The sequence below is a fragment of the Pseudophryne corroboree genome, chromosome 2, assembly GCF_028390025.1.
Source record: "Pseudophryne corroboree isolate aPseCor3 chromosome 2, aPseCor3.hap2, whole genome shotgun sequence".
Taxonomy (NCBI): domain Eukaryota; kingdom Metazoa; phylum Chordata; class Amphibia; order Anura; family Myobatrachidae; genus Pseudophryne; species Pseudophryne corroboree.
The window spans coordinates 315724488-315742875 of NC_086445.1; the positions used below are offsets into that span (position 1 = coordinate 315724488).

General features: G+C 48.4%; 1 protein-coding gene across 1 annotated transcript in view; it reads left to right on the forward strand.

The window, feature by feature from the left end:
• UCHL3 (ubiquitin C-terminal hydrolase L3) overlaps positions 1-18388 on the forward strand; it is a gene marked incomplete at its 5' end in the record, with an annotated part of 156971 nt that overhangs the window by 48710 nt on the left and 89873 nt on the right. Inside the window, 2 exons of the mRNA XM_063952949.1 lie at positions 7117-7273; positions 7914-7999. Coding sequence (XP_063809019.1) covers positions 7117-7273; positions 7914-7999 — 243 coding nt within the window. The remainder of the gene's footprint in view (positions 1-7116; positions 7274-7913; positions 8000-18388) is intronic.

Sequence of the window (18388 nt, forward strand, 5' to 3'; positions counted from 1 at the left end):
CCCGCCCGTTTGGGAGCTTTGGTATAATCCCCATGGTCCTTAGGGAGTCCCAGCATCCACTTAGGACGTCAGAGAAAATAAGATTTTACTCACCGGTAAATCTATTTCTCGTAGTCCGTAGTGGATGCTGGGCGCCCATCCCAAGTGCGGATTGTCTGCAATACTTGTATATAGTTATTGCCTAACTAAAGGGTTATTGTTGAGCCATCTGTTGAGAGGCTCAGTTATATTTCATACTGTTAACTGGGTATAGTATCACGAGTTATACGGTGTGGCTGGTATGAGTCTTACCCGGGATTCAAAATCCTTCCTTATTGTGTCAGCTCTTCCGGGCACAGTATCCTAAGTGAGGTCTGGAGGAGGGTCATAGTGGGAGGAGCCAGTGCACACCAGGTAGTCCTAAAGCTTTCTTTAGTTGTGCCCAGTCTCCTGCGGAGCCGCTATTCCCCATGGTCCTTACGGAGTCCCAGCATCCACTACGGACTACGAGAAATAGATTTACCGGTGAGTAAAATCTTATTTTTTGCCAGCAGAGGGGATAATGCTTAGACCTGGAGCCCCTCCCCCAGCCCCAGGGTGCCATTTCCCCAGCTACTCTGTTCCTGTGACTGCTTGGGCAAATCCTCCTTTGTAAAGCCGCCTGATTGTCAGCGCTGTGACTTTACATGACACTTTAGTATTCTACATGTCAATTAGACAGTGTTAGTTAAGAAAGAGTGCATTTAGTCCGGGTTCTCTGGTACAAGTACCCTGTGATATACATCCAGTTCTTACTGTGCAGTGTTTTATCTATTGATTATAGAGATATATATATATATATATATATATATATATATATATATATATATGCTGGTCCAGTGCAGTATTATTGTTGGTAATAACCTCTGCATTGTATAACTGTGACTATATGTGTGTGCATTAGCTTGCTGAGTGATTTCCATTGCGTGTCTCTCACTCACCTTGCTATCCCTATATTCTATAACCTGAGGGGGCTTGGTGAGTCCGGTTTTATAATAATATAGGATATTCACGAGATATACTCTAATACGTATTTTTCTCTGTGATTTTAGTCACCATATCTCTCCTGTATCTCTGCTTGTGCTGACTACACTGCGCAGGAGTTTGGGCATGAGGTATTGTGCTGCTGATAATTGTACTGTGTTACCTGACATTGCAAGTTATATCATGTCTGCTTCTGAAGGTAACGGTTCTGGGGCTGAACACACTGCCGGTGTTGCTGAAGCCACAGATCCCTATGAAGAGACTATAGCAGCTGCGGGCTCTGGTTTTGGGGGCTCCTTGCCCCCTCAGTGGGACTGTGGCAACGGGGGTCCATAATAACCCACCGTGGGCTACTTTCTCAACGCTTCTAAATTTGCTAGTTACTAAACTAACTATGGGACCTCCTATGCCGGTTCAACCGTATGTGGTCCCCGCAGCTAACCCGCCGTGGGCAGATAACTTGTCTGCTCAATTGAAGAAATTGAACCAGTCCTTGACTACTAAAAAGTCCTCACTCGCCTAAGACCAAGGGGTCCTCTAATGCTGCTTTCACATTGCAAAACCTGCTTTTGAAACGGTTCTTTAAACGGGTCTGGGCAGTTAAACCCCCTTCACATCGCATGTTGTAACCAGTATATTACCATTTCATTACCGTTTTGGTACCTTTCACTCTGAACCCGTTTCACCCATAGAAACCAGTGGTTGTCATTATAAATGGACTTTTCTGGCCCACACATTATTAATAATTATTAATTGATTCATTATTAATAATTTGGATACTCGTACGATGGAACCCAGCAGCTTGAAGCATTTTAACCATGTTTTTATATATGAGTGCATCCTTCACTGTCCCAGTTATTTGTCTGCAGATTTCCTCATCCCCTCTGATTCTTAGCAGCTCCCTCACCTCTTCATCACTCCAAGTTGCCATTGTATAATATATTTGCAGTAAGAAAACGCTTCTAAACCCACTCTCATGTGTCTGATGTGTTTTTCCTCCAGCTTCCTGCTTCTGCCTGGTGACATCACACATGGAGATAGCCTATCACCTCCTGTGGCTTGGAAATACCGTTTCAGAGCCTTTCACACTGCACAGTGAAACGGTTCTGAACCGGGTAGGACCTGCTTTTTAACCGTTTCAAAATACCAGTATTTTGAAAACGGTAAATTCAAGGTGGCCCTTTCACATCGCAGCTAGAATCGTTTAGGAAGGCTGAAAAATCTGCAATTTACCGGGTTAAAGCTGCGGTGTGAAAGGGGTATAAGTGAGCTCTTACCTCCTCACAATCCACTGCTGTCACTGACACCGACACAGATACTGCTGATGGGGAGGGTAGTTCACATGTGGATGTTCCTGATCTTTTGGAGGCTATTAAGTTGATTCTACAGATTACGGATGATCCTGAGCCATCCGTCCCTCCTAACAAACCAGATAGGTTCAAGCGTCAGAAGGTGGTTAAACAAGTTTTACCTCACTCTGACCACCTAGTGGATATACGTCAGGAACCCTGGGGAAACCCGGGAAAGAGAAGTTTGTGCCTCAAAAGAAGATGCTGGCTCGCTATCCCCTCGCGCTAGAGCTGTCTAAAAATTGGGAAACGCCTCCTCCAGTAGACTCGCATATGGCTAGGAAGGTGGTTTCCTCAGCTCTACCTGTCACTACCGTCGCGTCTCTAAAAGAGCCTACGGATAAACATGTGGAGGGTTGTCTGAAAGCGATTTACACCCTTATGGGTGCTGCACTAAGGCCCACTATTGCAGCAACATGGGCTGCAGATGCTATTGAAGCATGAGCCTTGGAGTTAGAAGCTGAAATCTCTTCTGACCATGCTAGACAATGCTTGTCATATATTGTCACAGCTTCTCACTATATTAAAGAGGCGGCTTCTGATGCCGGTATCCTAGCAGCCAAGGCCTCTACTACATCAGTCCTGGCTCACCGGATATTGTGGCTGAGATCCTGGTCTGTGGATCTGGACTCTAGAAAAACCCTGGAGGTACTCCCTTTGAAGGGAGATATTCTGTTTGGGGAGGACTTAAATAAGATAGTGGCTGACTTGGCTACTTGCAAAACTGCCTGTCTGCCAAGTACCGCTCCTTCTGTGTCGAAGGCTAAAGGTACTCCCTTTCGCCCCTTTCGTCCTTCAGGTAAAGCAAAAGGTCAGGCGTACCACAAGCAGGCCCGTTTCCAAACCTGGTAAGCCGAAGGCCAAAAGAGCCTGGGCTGCCCGTCGGCCAGCTTCCAAGACGGATAAGCCTGCCGAATGACGGGGCGGGCCTCCCCCTGGGGGATCCCAGGGTGGGGGACCGGCTTCTAGGGTATACCCAGGAATGGTTGAAGACCACTTCAGATGCCTGGGTACGGGAAGTCGTCACTCGAGGTTACGCCATAGCCTTCAAAAAACCGTCCCCCTCATCGATTTTGCCTGACAGACGTCCCGTTGGACCAGACAAAGGCAAACACTCTACATTCGGTGGTACAGACCCTCCTGGATACAGGAGTCGTAGTACAGGTGCCTCTTGCTCAGAGGGGCCGGGGGTACTATTCTCCGCTGTTTCTAGTCCCGAAACCGAATGGGTCCTCCCGGCCCATTCTCAATCTCAAGGCATTGAACAGGTTTGTGTAAGTTTACAAGTTCCGTATGGAAACCCTTCGCTCTATAGTTCTGGCCTTGGAACCTGGGGATTATATGGTCTCCCTGGACATACAGGATGCTCACCTGCATATTCCTACAGCAGTGTCACATCAGCAATACCTGAGGTTTGCGATTGGCAACCTCCATTACCAGTTTTGGGCGTTACCTTTTTGTTTAACTATGGCTCCGCGAGTCTTCACCAAAGTTATGGCTGTGCTGACGGTGGTACTCCGCCGTCAAGGGGTCAGGATACTGCCGCACCTGGACGACTTGTTGATCCTGGCAAATTCCCCAGAACTTCTCCTACGTCATCTGGATATGACTGCCCGGTTTCAACAAGCCCACGGGTGGCTCATCAGCTGGAAGAAATCTTCTCTGGTCCCTGCTCAGAGCATGGTGCACCTGGGAGCGCTATTGGACACTCACAACCAGCGGTTGTTCTTGTCCCAGGAGAAAGTCCTGAAGCTTCAGGACAGGATTCGTTGCTTCCATTCTCGTCCGCAAGTGTCGATACATTCGGCGATACAGGTGCTGGGCCTCTTGGTGTCCGCATTCGACATGGTGGAGTATGCTCAATACCATTCTCGCCCTCTCCAGAGGATGATTCTAGCCAAGTGGGACGGCCTGCCTCACCGGATCAGGTCTCACATGATCTCATTGACTCCGGAGGTCCGTCTGTCACTGCACTGGTGGCTCCAGGACCAACAATTGTGCAGCGGCCGTCCCTTCTGGATATCCGACTGGGTCCTGTTGACGACAGATGCCAGTCTAAGAGGTTGGGGCGCGGTGCTGGAGCAACACTCCCTTCAGGGCCGGTGAATCTCCTCTCGATCAACATTCTGGAATTGCGGGCGGTCTTCAATTCGTTGAACCTGGCCCAGTATTTAATTCCGAACCGTCCTATTCAACTAGAGTCGGACAACGCCACCACAGTGGCTTACATAAATCATCAAGGCGGCACTCGAAGCCGTTTCGCAGTGAAGGTAGTGTCACGGATTCTGCAATGGGCGGAACGCCATCTACCGGCCATATCGGCAATATTCATTCCGGGAGTCCTGAATTGGGAAGCGGACTTTCTCAGTCGTCAGGACGTACACGCCGGAGAGTGGGGCCTCCATCCTGCAGTGTTTCAACTCCTAGTGGAAAAGTGGGGCTTTCCAGACGTAGATCTGATGGCGTCTTGACACAATCACAAGGCTTCGGTCTTCGGAGCAAGGACAAGGGATCCTCAAGCAGCTTTCGTGGATGCTCTGGCGGTGCCGTGGAGGTTTCGGGTGCCGTACGTGTTCCCTCCGGTGTCACTCCTGCCCAGGGTAATTCGGAAGTTCAAGCAAGAAAGAGGAATTCTGCTTCTCATAGCTCCAGACGGCACTGGTTCTCAGACCTGCAGGGCCTATCGTCAGAGTGTTCAATTCTACTTTCACAATGCCCAGACCTCCTCGTTCAGGGCCCCTGTGTCTACCAGGACCTAGCCCGGCTGTCTTTGACGGCGTAGCTCTTGAAGCTTCCGCCTTGAGGGCTAAAGGGTTTTCTGAGGCGGTCATTCAAACTATGTTGCGGGCCCGGAAACCGGCTTCTGCTTGGATTTTGCATAGGGTCTGGCAGTCTTTCTTTGGTGCGCATCTAACAATTATGACGCTTCCAAGTTCAGTACAGCCAAGTTGTTGGCCTTTCTTCAGCAGGGCCTGGACTTAGGCCTGCGTCTGGCCTCCCTCAAGGTTCAAATATCTGCCTTGTCGGTGTGGTTTCAGAGAAAGATTGCGACCTTACCTGATGTTCATACCTTTACTCAGGGTGTGTTGCGTATCCAACCTCCCTATGTCCCGCCTGTGGCTCCTTGGGACTTGTCGGTGGTTTTGGAGGCGTTACAAGAGTCTCCGTTTGAATCTCTTGGTTCAACTGATCTTAAGTGGCTTTCCCTTAAGGTGGTGTTTCTGCTGGCTATTGCTTCAGCTAGAAGAGTGTCGGATTTGGGTGCCTTGTCTTGTTGTTCCCCATATCTGATATTTCACCGTGACCGGGCGGTTCTTCGGACTCGTCCCGGTTATTTGCCTAAAGTGGTTTCTTCGTTCCACCTTAATCAGGAGATTGTGGTACCGGCCTTTGTCTCTCCTGATCTGTCTCCCAAAGAGCGGTCTTTGGATGTGGTATGGGCTCTCCGTATCTATGTGATGAGAACTGCTTCTGTTAGGAAATTTGATTCTCTCTTTATTCTGGTTGGGTTTCACAAACGGGGCTGGCCTGCTCACAAGCAGACTTTGGCCAGATGGATTAGAATGGTGATTGCACATGCTTATGTGAGGGCTGGTCTGTCAGCTGCTGGTCACATTACGGCCCATTCTACTCGGTCTGTTGGACCTTCTTGGGTGGCCCGCCGTGGTGCGACCCTTGAACATTTGTGCATGGCGGCTACGTGGGCCTCAGTGAACACGTTCATAAGGTTCTATGCCTTCGATACTGCCGCTTCCCAGGATGCTTCCTTTGGACGCCGGGTTCTTGTGCCCGCTTCAGTGTGTCCCCTCCCATAAGGAACTGCTTTAGGATATCCCCAATGTCTATCCTTGTGGAGCCCAGTGTACCCCGCAGCAGAAAATGAGTTTTATGGTAAGAACTTACCTTTGTTAAAACTCTTTCTGCGAGGTACACTGGGCTCCACAAGGCGCCCACCCTGACGCACTTAGCTTCTTTTGGGTTGGTATGGCATTAGCCGCTGACACTTCTCCTGTCGGGAGAGTGTGGTGTTCGTGGCAACTGGCAGTTGTCGTCTCTTTTCCTTGCTACTGCATTGGGCTGGTTAACAAAACTGAGCTCCTGTGCTCGGAGGCGAGGTGATATAGGAGGCGGCGCTATGCATCTTGGGAAGAAGTTCAAAGCTTTTGAGCCTGTTGGTGCTTCGGATCAAGATCCTACTCTACACCCCCCAATGTCTATCCTTGTGGAGCCCAGTGTACCTCGCAGAAAGAGTTTTAACAAAGGTAAGTTCTTACCATAAAACTCATTTACAATCCAGGCTGTTATTTTTGTTGAACTAGAGTAAGACAACTTTGTTATTCTTTATGCATCTGACAGAGTTGTATCTAGGAAGAACATAGGTCGTATCCAGAGCAATGAAAGTACAGAACTTTGACCTGTTGCAATAATCAGAATGCAGTTTATTGAAGGCACATTCAAATAAAATATATTAATTTGTGACAGGGCCTCTTTGTACCCCAGTTTATCAGTTGTGAGTAGATGGTCTGCTTTGTCTCCACTTTATGTATACAGTTTTGGGTGTTAATATTTTTGTGAGCAGTATACTGTAAATAGTATATATTAAACCAGTGAGAGTGGGGAATATATTAGTTGACTATAGTGTGAGAAGGAACATTGCATTAGTTAAGTTTCACCATAATACATTTTGCAGATAAGACATTTGAGAATATCATGAGTGACATTAACCGATTGATAAGCCTCTCTCTCTCTCTTTCCTCCCGGTCAGTATGAGTTGTCCAGGGCAGATCAGGAAGAAAAAATTAAATCCCATGGTCAAGATGTTGATTCCTCTGTTTACTTTATGAAGCAAACCATAAGAAATGCCTGTGGAACAATGGGTCTTATTCATGCAGTAGCAAACAACCGGGAGAAGCTCAGTTTTGGTAAATATTTGTTTTTCATACTGTGGCCACTAAGTGGCGCTATAGTACCATGATATACTGCTAGGATAACTGTGATACTGTGTTGTTTTTGTTATTTTACAAAGGCTTGTTATACGCTCTAGCTCCAGACTTTTACTACTGAAAAATAAGTAATTTTTTTGTTTTTGTTGTTTAAATGATTTTATATAGCATTGTACACATATCCACCTTCCCTGTATTAAGTGGTTGTTGTGTGGGTAATAATGTGTATGTGTTTTGATAATGTATATACAGGTATGTGAGTATTATTCATATTCCCGTACATGTTTTTATGGTTGCAGCTATTTGTTGTCACACTGGTAATAGTTAAACAAACTGTAGAGGTCCTTTCTCCCATTACATAGGAATCGTGATCAAAGACAGGCTTACTAAATATTTGTTCTACAAGCTGTAAAATATTATTTCTACAATTAAGATCTTCCATTCAGACTTACCGCCATCACTTATTTGGGGGGGTGGGGTTCTTAGTTTTGAGTTTTTCTTCAAAGCTACTGTATCTAGGTTCTGTCTGTGGTGTACCTGTGTTTAGCATCAGTCTGCTCTGTGGGATTTATGGCTTTACCCTTTTTTCATTCTTTTATTTATTTATTTTTTGTTCCAGAAAGTGACTCTCCATTGAAAAAGTTTATTGATGAGTCCATCTCAATGAGCCCCGAGGATAGAGCCAAGTTTTTAGAGAGAGATGAGGTAAGCATGATTATATCGGTTCTGACTTATGTTTTATACCTCACAATTCCTCACTCTGTAAGTGCTCAGGTTGCCACTTATGTATCTTGTGGTGTTCTCATTTATACAGTATGTACTCCCTGTTCCTCCTGAATAAAAAACAAAAGCAAAGTATACTTTATATCTTGTGTATGGGATTTGAGAACTGATATTATAAGTTGATGTTAAAGTAAAAAAAAATTTTTTTAGTCTAAACCTCTTGTTCATGGATATTTGTTTCTTTGTGTATGTACACAATCTTCTAAATATATTTGTTTATTTTGATGTCATTGGTCCCGACCTCCCCTTCTTTAACCTGCGTCCGCAAAGATGTGCTTTCTCAGTCCCAGAGAGCTGCTTTAGTGCGCTGTCCTGCTTTCTCTTTGCATGCAGTGAGAGCTGTTAGGATGTTAGTGCAGCAAGTTTGGAGCTGCAAAGCATGATAGTCCCCTTTATGAGAGGTTCTAGATCATGCTGCAGTAGCTTAATTAAAGGGTTGGTATCTGGTGACCGGCGGTTGGGAGACCACTGGTCACCATACTGACGCCGGGATCCCGTCTGTCAGATGGCCGGCGCGAGCGCAACAAGCCCCTTGCAGGCTTGCTGCGCTTACCACGTAGCGGCCTCGCTGCGCTCGCCACAGGTTCTGTTCCCACGAGTGGTAATAGTCCATGTTGGTAGGCATTCTGTATGGCGTATTTTGATCGGTGGGCTAGTCAGTGTTCGGGATCCCAGCGCTCACATTGTGACCGGCAGTCTATTGACTGCCGGTCACATAACCGTATTCCTAAATAAATGGTATTCAGTGTTATCACAAATCGCAAGGTTTAGAGTATGGCTCACATGTATTTTTTTTTTCTCTCTTACGTCCTAGAGGATGCTGGGGACTCCAAAAGGACCATGGGGTATAGACTGGATCCGCAGGAGCTTGGGCACACTATAAAGACTTAAACTGGGTGTGAACTGGCTCCTACCTCTATGCCCCTCCCCCAGACCTCAGACTTTGTGCCCAGGAGTGACTGGACATACACTAGGGGAGCTCTACAGAGTTTCTCTAAAAGACTTTGTTAGGTTTTTTATTTTCAGGGAGACCTGCTGGCTACAGGCTCCCTGCATCGTGGGAGTGAGGGGAGAGAAGTCAGACCTACTTCTTCTTAGTTCAAGGGCTCTGCTTCTTAGGCTACTGGACACCATTAGCTCCAGAGGGTTCGATCACTTGGTTCGCCTAGCTGCTTGTTCCCGTAGCCGCGCCGTCAACCCCCTCACAGAAGCGAGAAGAAAGAAGCCGAGTGCGTATTAAAAGATCCGAAGACTTCAGTGACTGCAGAAGACTTCAGTAACGGAGGTACAGCGCAGCGCTCCATGCTCCCACACACTTCACCAACAGCACTCACAGGGTGCAGGGCGCTAGGGGGGAGCGCCCTGGGCAGCAGTTACTGAGGTTTTGGCTGGCAAAGAAAGGGCTATACAATGTCCGATCACTGTATAGAGTACCCCCGCCAGTTTAAAGATTCAAATTTTAGCGGGCTACAGCGCGCCGTTGCTCACCAGCGCCATTTTCTCCTATCTCTACAGCGCTGCAGAGACGTTGGCCGGACCTCCAAGCTCCCGCAAGTACATGGGGAGGAAAAAAGGGGGAGGGAGGGCACATAAAATTGGTGGTTTTCGATTATATTGCCGGCTCTGAGCATATTACAAGCTTCGGTTAGTGTATGGGCGCTGGGGGTGTGAGCTTGCATACTCTCTCTGTGTTCTCCCTAAGGGCTTCTCTGTGGGTCTGTCCCCGGGGTTGTGGACTGTGTGAGTGTAAGTGTGTCGGCACGAGGTGTTGACATGTCTGAGCCTGGGTGTTCATCCCCGGAGGAAGTTATGGGGGCTGCAGAAAAAGATTTAAGTATGTGTCTGTCGGCACAGCCGACGGCTGATTGGATGACTATGCTGAGTACACTGAATACAAATGTGGCTTTATTGTCAAAGAGACTGGATAAATCTGATTCTCAGACACAAACATGGAGACAGTCAGTAGAGGACGCATTGTCTCAGGTACAAACAGTCTCGGGGTCACAGAAGCTTCCAGATGGCAGATACAGGTACCGACACGGACTCTGACGCCGATGTCGATTTAAATGAGGCTTCTTTGCATCCACGGGTTGTCAAGAGTATTCAGTACATGATTATAGCCATTAAAGATGTTTTACGTATATCTGAGGAACCTGCCGTTCCTGACACAAGAGTTTGTTTATTTAAGGGGAAAAAAACAGGTAAAATTTCCCCTCTCTCATGAAACGAATGCGCTTTGTGAAAAGGCTTGGGAGTTACCTGAAAAAAGGTGGCAGATTCCCAAATGAAATTTTGGTGGCTTATCCTTTTCCCTCTGACGATAGGGAAAAATGGGAGTAGTCTCCAAATGTGGACAAGGCTCTATCCCGATTGTCCAAGAAGGTGGCACTTCCGTCTCCTGACACGGCTGCCCTCAAGAATACGGCGAATCGTAAGCTGGAGACGACTTTGAAGTCCATTTTCGTCAATACTGGTGCATTGCTCAGACCTGCTGTGGCGTCGGTATGGGTGAGTAGTGCTATTGCGAAGTGGGCTGTAAATTTGGCTTCTGATATGGATGCTCTTGATAAAGATAATATTCTTCTGACTCTTAAGGACGCTGCAGATTACCTAAAGGATGCGACGAGGGATGTTGGTCTCTTGGGATCAAGAGCCAATGCCATGGCGATTTCGGCCAGGAGGGCGCTGTGGATTCACCAATGGAATGCTGATGCCGACTCCAAGAAGAATATGGAAGCTCTTCCTTTTAAAGGTAGTGTCTTGTTCGGTGAAGGCCTGGCTGACCTGGTGTCGACCGCTACGGCGGGTAAGTCATCTTTTGTTCCTTATGTTCCCACACAACAGAAGAAGGCACCCCATCAGCAGATGCAGTCATTTCGGCCTAATAAATACAAAAAAGGTAAGGGCTCGTCCTTCCTCGCTTCAAAGGGTAGAGGAAGGGGAAAGAAGTCGCCTGCAGTATCAGGCACCCAGGACAAAAAGTCCTCCCCTGCCTCTACCAAGTCCACCGCATGACGCTGGGGCTCCCCTGGGGGAGTCCCTACCGGTGGGGGGCCATCTCCGATTCTTCAGTCAGGTCTGGGTTCGTTCGGCTCTGGATCCTTGGGTCTTAGACAGAGTATCCCAAGGGTACAGACTGGAGTTGCAGTAGATGCCCCCCAAACGGTTTTTCGTGTTGGCCTTGCCAATTTCTCTTCCCGAAAGAGAGGTGGTAAGAGATGCGATACAAAAGTTGTGTCAACAGAGGGTCGTGGTGCCGGTTTCCCCGTCAGATCGGGGGAAAGGGTTCTATTCGAGCCTCTTTGTGGTGCCGAAGCCGGACGGTTCGGTCAGACCGATTCCGAACCTAAAATCCCTCAATCCATACTTGAAAAACTTTCAAGTTCAAGATGGAGTCTCTTTGAGCGGTGATCTCCAGCCTCGAAGGGGGAGATTTTATGGCGTCAGTCGACATAAAGGATGCTTATTTACACATCCCGATATTCCCTCCTCATCAAGCCTTCCTGAGGTTCGCGGTACAGGATTGTCATTACCAATTTCAGGCGTTGCCGTTTGGGCTTTCCACGGCCCCAAGGGTTTTCACCAAGGTAATGGCAGAGATGATGGTCCTCCTGCGCAAGCAAGGGGTCACAATTATCCCGTTCTTGGACGATCTCCTGATAAAGGCGAGGTCCAAGGAGCAGTTGTTAAGAAATGTGGATCTCTCCCTGTCGGTTCTGCAACATTACGGTTGGATACTAAATTTGCCAAAGTCTCAGTTGATCCCGGCCACTCGGCTGCCCTTCCTGGGCATGGTCCTGGACACGGAGATACAGAGAGTGTTTCTTCCGGAGGTCAAAGCTCTGGAAATCCAAACCATGGTCAGGGAGCTCCTGAGGCCGACAAGTGTGTCGATTCATCAATGCACTCGGGTACTAGGGAAGATGGTTGCGGCTTACGAAGCCATTCCGTTTGGCAGGTTTCATGCCCGGGTGTTTCAGTGGGATCTGCTGAAAATATGGTCCGGGTCTCACCCGCACATGCACCAGAAAATAACTCTATCTTCCAGGGCCAGGATTTCTCTCCTGTGGTGGCTGCAAGGCTCTCACCTTCTAGAGGGACGCCGATTCGAAATCCAGGACTGGGTCCTCCTGACAACAGATGCAAGTCTCCGAGGCTGGGGCGCAGTCACGCAAGGAAGACATTTCCAGGTAAAATGGTCAAGCCAGGAATCTTGTCTCCACATAAATGCTCTCGAGTTGAGAGCCATTTGCAACGGCCTACTGCAAGCAAAGAACCTTCTTCAGGGTCTCCCTGTCCTAATCCAGTCGGACAACATAACAGCAGTGGCGTACGTAAACCGCCAAGGCGGAACAAGGAGCAGGGTGGCTATGGAGGAGGCCACAAGAATCCTACGCTGGGCGGAAAAGCACATGAGCGCTCTGTCAGCAGTCTTCCTCCCGGGAGTCGACAACTGGGAAGCAGACTTCTTTAGCAGACACGATCTCCATCCAGAGGTGTTTGCAGAAGTGACAAAGCGTTGGGGACTTCCTTTGATAGATATGATGGTGTCTCGCCTCAACAAGAATCTTCCGAGGTATTGTTCCAGGTCGAGGGACCCCCAGGCCAGCGCAGTGGACGCCCTGGTGTCTCCGTGGGTGTTTCCATCAGTGTATGTGTTCCCTCCGCTCCCTCTCATTCCGAAGGTGCTGAGGATCGTTCGACGAACAGGGTTTCAGGCGATACTCGTCGTTCCAGATTGGCCACGGAGGGCCTGGTATCCGGATCTTCAAGAATTACTAGTGGAAGATCCCTGGCCGCTTCCTCTACGAGAGGACCTGTTGTTGCAGGGACCCTGTGTGTTTCCGGACTTACCGCGGCTACGTTTGACGGCGTGGAAGTTGAGCGCCAAATCTTAGCTCGGAAGGGTATTCCAGGGGAGGTCATCCCCACTCTCCTTAAAGCTAGGAAGGAGGTTACGGCAAAACATTATCACCGTATTTGGAGGAAATATGTTTCATGGTGTGAGACCAAAGCAGCTTTGGCGGAGGTGTTTCACTTGGGTCGGTTTCTCCATTTTTTGCAGGCTGGCGTAGATGCAGGCCTGAAATTGGGTTCCATAAAAGTGCAGATTTCGGCTTTATCTATTTTCTTTCAGAAAGAATTGTCCGTCCTTCCCGAGGTTCAGACTTTTGTGAAGGGAGTGTTGCATATCCACCCTCCATTTGTGCCGCCGGTGGCGCCGTGGGATCTTGAAGTGGTCTTGCAGTTCCTTATGTCTCACTGGTTTGAACCTTTGCGTAAGGTTGAGTTAAAGTTTCTCACTTGGAAAGTGGTCATGCTTTTGGCTCTGGCGTCGGCCAGGCGAGTGTCAGAGTTGGCGGCCTTGTCTCACAAGAGCCCGTTTTTTATTTTCCATTCGGATAGAGCGGAATTGAGGACTCGTCAACAATTTCTGCCGAAGGTGGTTTCTTCGTTCCACATTAACCAACCTATTGTGGTGCCTGTGGCTACGGATGCTGTGGCGATTCCAAAGTCTCTTGATGTTGTAAGAGCTTTGAAGATTTTATGTCGCCAGAACGGCTCGTACCAGGAAAACAAAAGCTTTGTTTGTCCTGTATGCTTCCAACAAGATTGGAAATCCTGCTCCTAACAAACTATTGCTCGCTAGAGTTGTAATACGATTCAGCAGGCTCATTCTTCGGCTGGATTGCCGTTGCCGAAGTCGGTAAAGGCCCATTCCACTAGGAAGGTGGGTTCTTCTTGGGCGGCTGCCCGAGGGGTCTCGGCACTTCAGCTTTGCCGAGCAGCTACGTGGTCGGGTTCAAACACATTTGCTAAGTTCTACAAGTTTGATACCCAGGCTGATGAGGACCTCATGTTTGCTCAATCGGTGCTGCAGAGTCGTCCGCACTCTCCCGCCCGGTCTGGAGCTTTGGTATAGACCCCATGGTCCTTTTGGAGTCCCCAGCATCCTCTAGGTCTAGAACGTAAGAGAAAATAGCATTTTAATACCTACCGGTAAATCCTTTTTCTCCTAGTCCGTAGAGGATGCTGGGCGCCCATCCCAGTGCGGACTGTTACTTGCAGTTGTAGTATTACTGGTTGTATTTGTTTACACATGGGTTGTGTATTAGTTTATTCAGCTTGTTGCTGCTGTTAATTCATACGGTTATCTGGTTTTATACTAATCCAGTTGTATGGTATGTTCTGGTGTGGGCTGGTATGTTTCTCGCCCTTTGTTTAAACAAAAATCCTTTCCTAGAAATGTCCGTCTCTCCTGGGCACAGTTCCTATAACTGAGGTCTGGAGGAGGGGCATAGAGGGAGGAACCAGTTCACACCCAGTTCAAGTCTTTATAGTGTGCCCAAGCTCCTGCGGATTCCGTCTATACCCCATGGTCCTTTTGGAGTCCCCAGCATCCTCTACGGTCTAGGAGAAAAGGATTTACCGGTAGGTATTAAAATCCTATTATTATTTTTTTGGTGAGTTTCTATTCATCTTAACAAAATGTCTCTGAGATATAGTGTAGCTATGGTTTCTTTTTTCGGCTTATACACTTAAGGGAAAAACCTGTAAATTGCTTAGTTACAAATGTGTGTGTGTGTAAATGCAGTGGTGCAAGTGGGCGGGTACGGGTGGGTACGGCGTACCCGTAAGAATTTAGCCGTGGGTACGCCGTACCCACACCGACGGGCCGCCGCTCCTCGCACCGCCGCTGATGTGAGGGAAGGAGAGCGCAGCCTGTGCCTCTCCTTCCCCTCAGTCTCCGGCGGGTGTCATAGTTTAATTCAGCGCCGATCCGTGAGCCAATCAGAGCTCGCGGTGCGGGGGGGGGGCATGTTATACCTGGCACTGGGGGATCCTGCACTGGGGGGGCATTTCTATCTGGCACTGGGGGATATCTGGCACTGGGGGGCGGCATTTCTATCTGGCACTGGGGGATATCTGGCACTGGGGGGGGGGGGCATTTCTATCTGGCACTGGGGGATATCTGGCACTGGGGGGCATATATACCTGGCACTGGGGGATATCTGGCACAGGGGGGCATGTATACCTGGCACTGGGGGATATCTGGCACAGGGGGGCATGTATACCTGGCACTGGGGGATATCTGGCACTGGGGGGGCATGTATACCTGGCACTGGGGGCATATCTGGCACTGTAGGGGCATTTCTGTATCTGGCACGGGGGGCAATGTATATCTGACACAGTGGGAGCATTTGTGTATCTGGCACTGTGGGGCAATGTGTATCTGGCACTGTGGGGCAATGTATATCTGGCACTGTGGGGCAACGTGTATCTGACACTGCGAGGCAATGTATATCTGGCACTCTGGGGGCATTTCTGTATCTGGCGCTGTGGGGCAATGTGTATCTGGCACTGTTAGTCAATGTGTATCTGGCACTGTGGGGCAATGTATATCTGGCACTGTGGGGCAACGTGTATCTGGCACTATTGGGGTCATACGTGTATCTGCCCCTCCCCCATATGTGTATCACGCCCCCATTTTCATTGGCCACGCCCCATGTGGCATTTTGCCACACCCATTTTTTTGCACGCGTGCCTTCGGCGCGCGCACGCAGTACCCGTAAGACATTTTTTCTACTTGCACCACTGTGTATATGCATGTGTGTATGATAGATATAGATATATATATATATCTATTACATATATATATACACACACACACACACACACACACACACACACACACACACACACACACACACACACACACACACACACCAGATTTCTGAGGGTGCACTAATTAGGATTATGCTGTTAGAATACAGATTATATCCAGCAACCAATTATAAACAAAACCTTTATTAAAATACGGATTCAAGTGCAACTTGAGACTATAACTCACAGTACATATAATAGAATCAATGCAATAATGGTCCCCTTTGATGATATTCAGGAACTGATGTTCAGATTAAAACAAGGAGAGTAGAACTTTAAACCCAACGCGTTTCGTCCTTAAAAGGACTTCATCAGAGGAACTGGTTTATGAGAGACTATTCTGCTGACTCTTTATTAGAACGGTCCTCTTTAGAAATTACAAAACGTCTTGGAGATACCCTATAGGTGCAAAAAGATGAGAGGGGTTATTCTATATAATCGTGAAGGGTAAACGACCTGATACCCTAGTTTTTTATCTGGTGGTACCCCAATTTTATTTTCTCTATCGTCCTAGTGGATGCTGGGGTTCCTGAAAGGACCATGGGGAATAGCGGCTCCGCAGGAGACAGGGCACAAAAAGTAAAGCTTTTCCAGATCAGGTGGTGTGCACTGGCTCCTCCCCCTATGACCCTCCTCCAGACTCCAGTTAGATTTTTGTGCCCGGCCGAGAAGGGTGCAATCTAGGTGGCTCTCCTAAAGAGCTGCTTAGAAAAAGTTTAGCTAAGTTTTTTATTTTACAGTGATTCCTGCTGGCAACAGGATCACTGCAGCGAGGGACTGAGGGGAGAAGGAGTCAACTCACCTGCGTGCAGGATGGATTGGCTTCTTGGCTACTGGACATCAAGCTCCAGAGGGACGATCACAGGTACAGCCTGGATGGTCACCGGAGCCGCGCCGCCGGCCCCCTTGCAGATGCTGAAGTCAGAAGAGGTCCAGAATCGGCGGCTGAAGACTCCTGCAGTCTTCAAAAGGTAGCGCACAGCACTGCAGCTGTGCGCCATTTTCCTCTCAGCACACTTCACACGGCAGTCACTGAGGGTGCAGGGCGCTGGGAGGGGGGCGCCCTGGGAGGCAAATGATTACCTATAAAGGCTAAAAATACCTCACATATAGCCCCTAGAGGCTATATGGAGATATTTAACCCCTGCCTGATTTTTCTAAATAGCGGGAGACGAGCCCGCCAGAAAAGGGGCGGGGCCTATCTCCTCAGCACACGGCGCCATTTCCTCTCACAGCTCCGCTGGTCAGGACGGCTCCCAAGTCTCTCCCCTGCACTGCACTACAGAAACAGGGTAAAACAGAGAGGGGGGGGCAAATTTATGGCGATATTTTGATATAACAAAGCAGCTATAAGGGAGCACTTATTATAAGGCTATCCCTGATATATATATAGCGCTTTTGGTGTGTGCTGGCAAACTCTCCCTCTGTCTCCCCAAAGGGCTAGTGGGTCCTGTCTTCGTTAGGAGCATTCCCTGTGTGTCTGCTGTGTGTCGGTACGTGTGTGTCGACATGTATGAGGACGATATTGGTGTGGAGGCGGAGCAATTGCCAAATATGAGGATGTCACCCCCTAGGGAGTCGACACCAGAATGGATGCCTTTATTTATGGAACTACGGGATAGTGTCAACACGCTAAAGCAGTCGTTTGACGACATGAGGCGGCCGGACAATCAATTAGTGCCTGTCCAGGCGACTCAAACACCGTCAGGGGCTGTGAAACGCCCTTTGCCTCAGTCGGTCGACACAGACCCAGACACAGGCGATGACTCCAGTGGTGACGGTGACGAATCAACCGTATTTTCCAGTAGGGCCACACGTTATATGATTTTGGCAATGAAGGAGGCGTTACATTTAGCTGATACTACAGGTACCACTAAACAGGGTATTATGTGGGGTATGAAAAAACTACCTATAGTTTTTCCTGAATCAGAAGAATTAAATGACGTGTGTAATGAAGCGTGGGTTGCCCCTGATAAAAAGCTGATAATTTCAAAGAAATTATTGGCATTATACCCTTTCCCGCCAGAGGTTAGGGAGCGCTGGGAAACACCTCCTAGGGTGGACAAGGCGCTAACACGCTTATCTAAACAAGTGGCGTTACCCTCTCCTGAGACGGCCGCACTTAAAGATCCATCAGATAGGAGGATGGAAAATATCCAAAAAAGTATATACACACATGCAGGTGTTATACTACGACCAGCTGTAGCGACTGCCTGGATGGGCAGTGCTGGGGTAGTTTGGTCAGAGTCCCTGATTGAAAATATTGATACCCTGGACAGGGACAATATTTTACTGTCGTTAGAACAAATAAAGGATGCATTTCTTTATATGCGTGATGCACAGAGGGATATCTGCACACTGGCATCACGGGTAAGTGCTATGTCCATTTCGGCCAGAAGAGCTTTATGGACGCGACAGTGGACAGGCGATGCGGATTCAAAACGGCATATGGAAGTTTTGCCGTATAAAGGGGAGGAGTTATTTGGAGTCGGTCTATCAGATTTGGTGGCCACGGCTACAGCCGGGAAATCCACCTTTCTACCTCAAGTCACTCCCCAACAGAAAAAGGCACCGACTTTTCAACCGCAGCCCTTTCGTTCCTTTAAAAATAAGAGAGCAAAGGGCTATTCATATCTGCCACGAGGC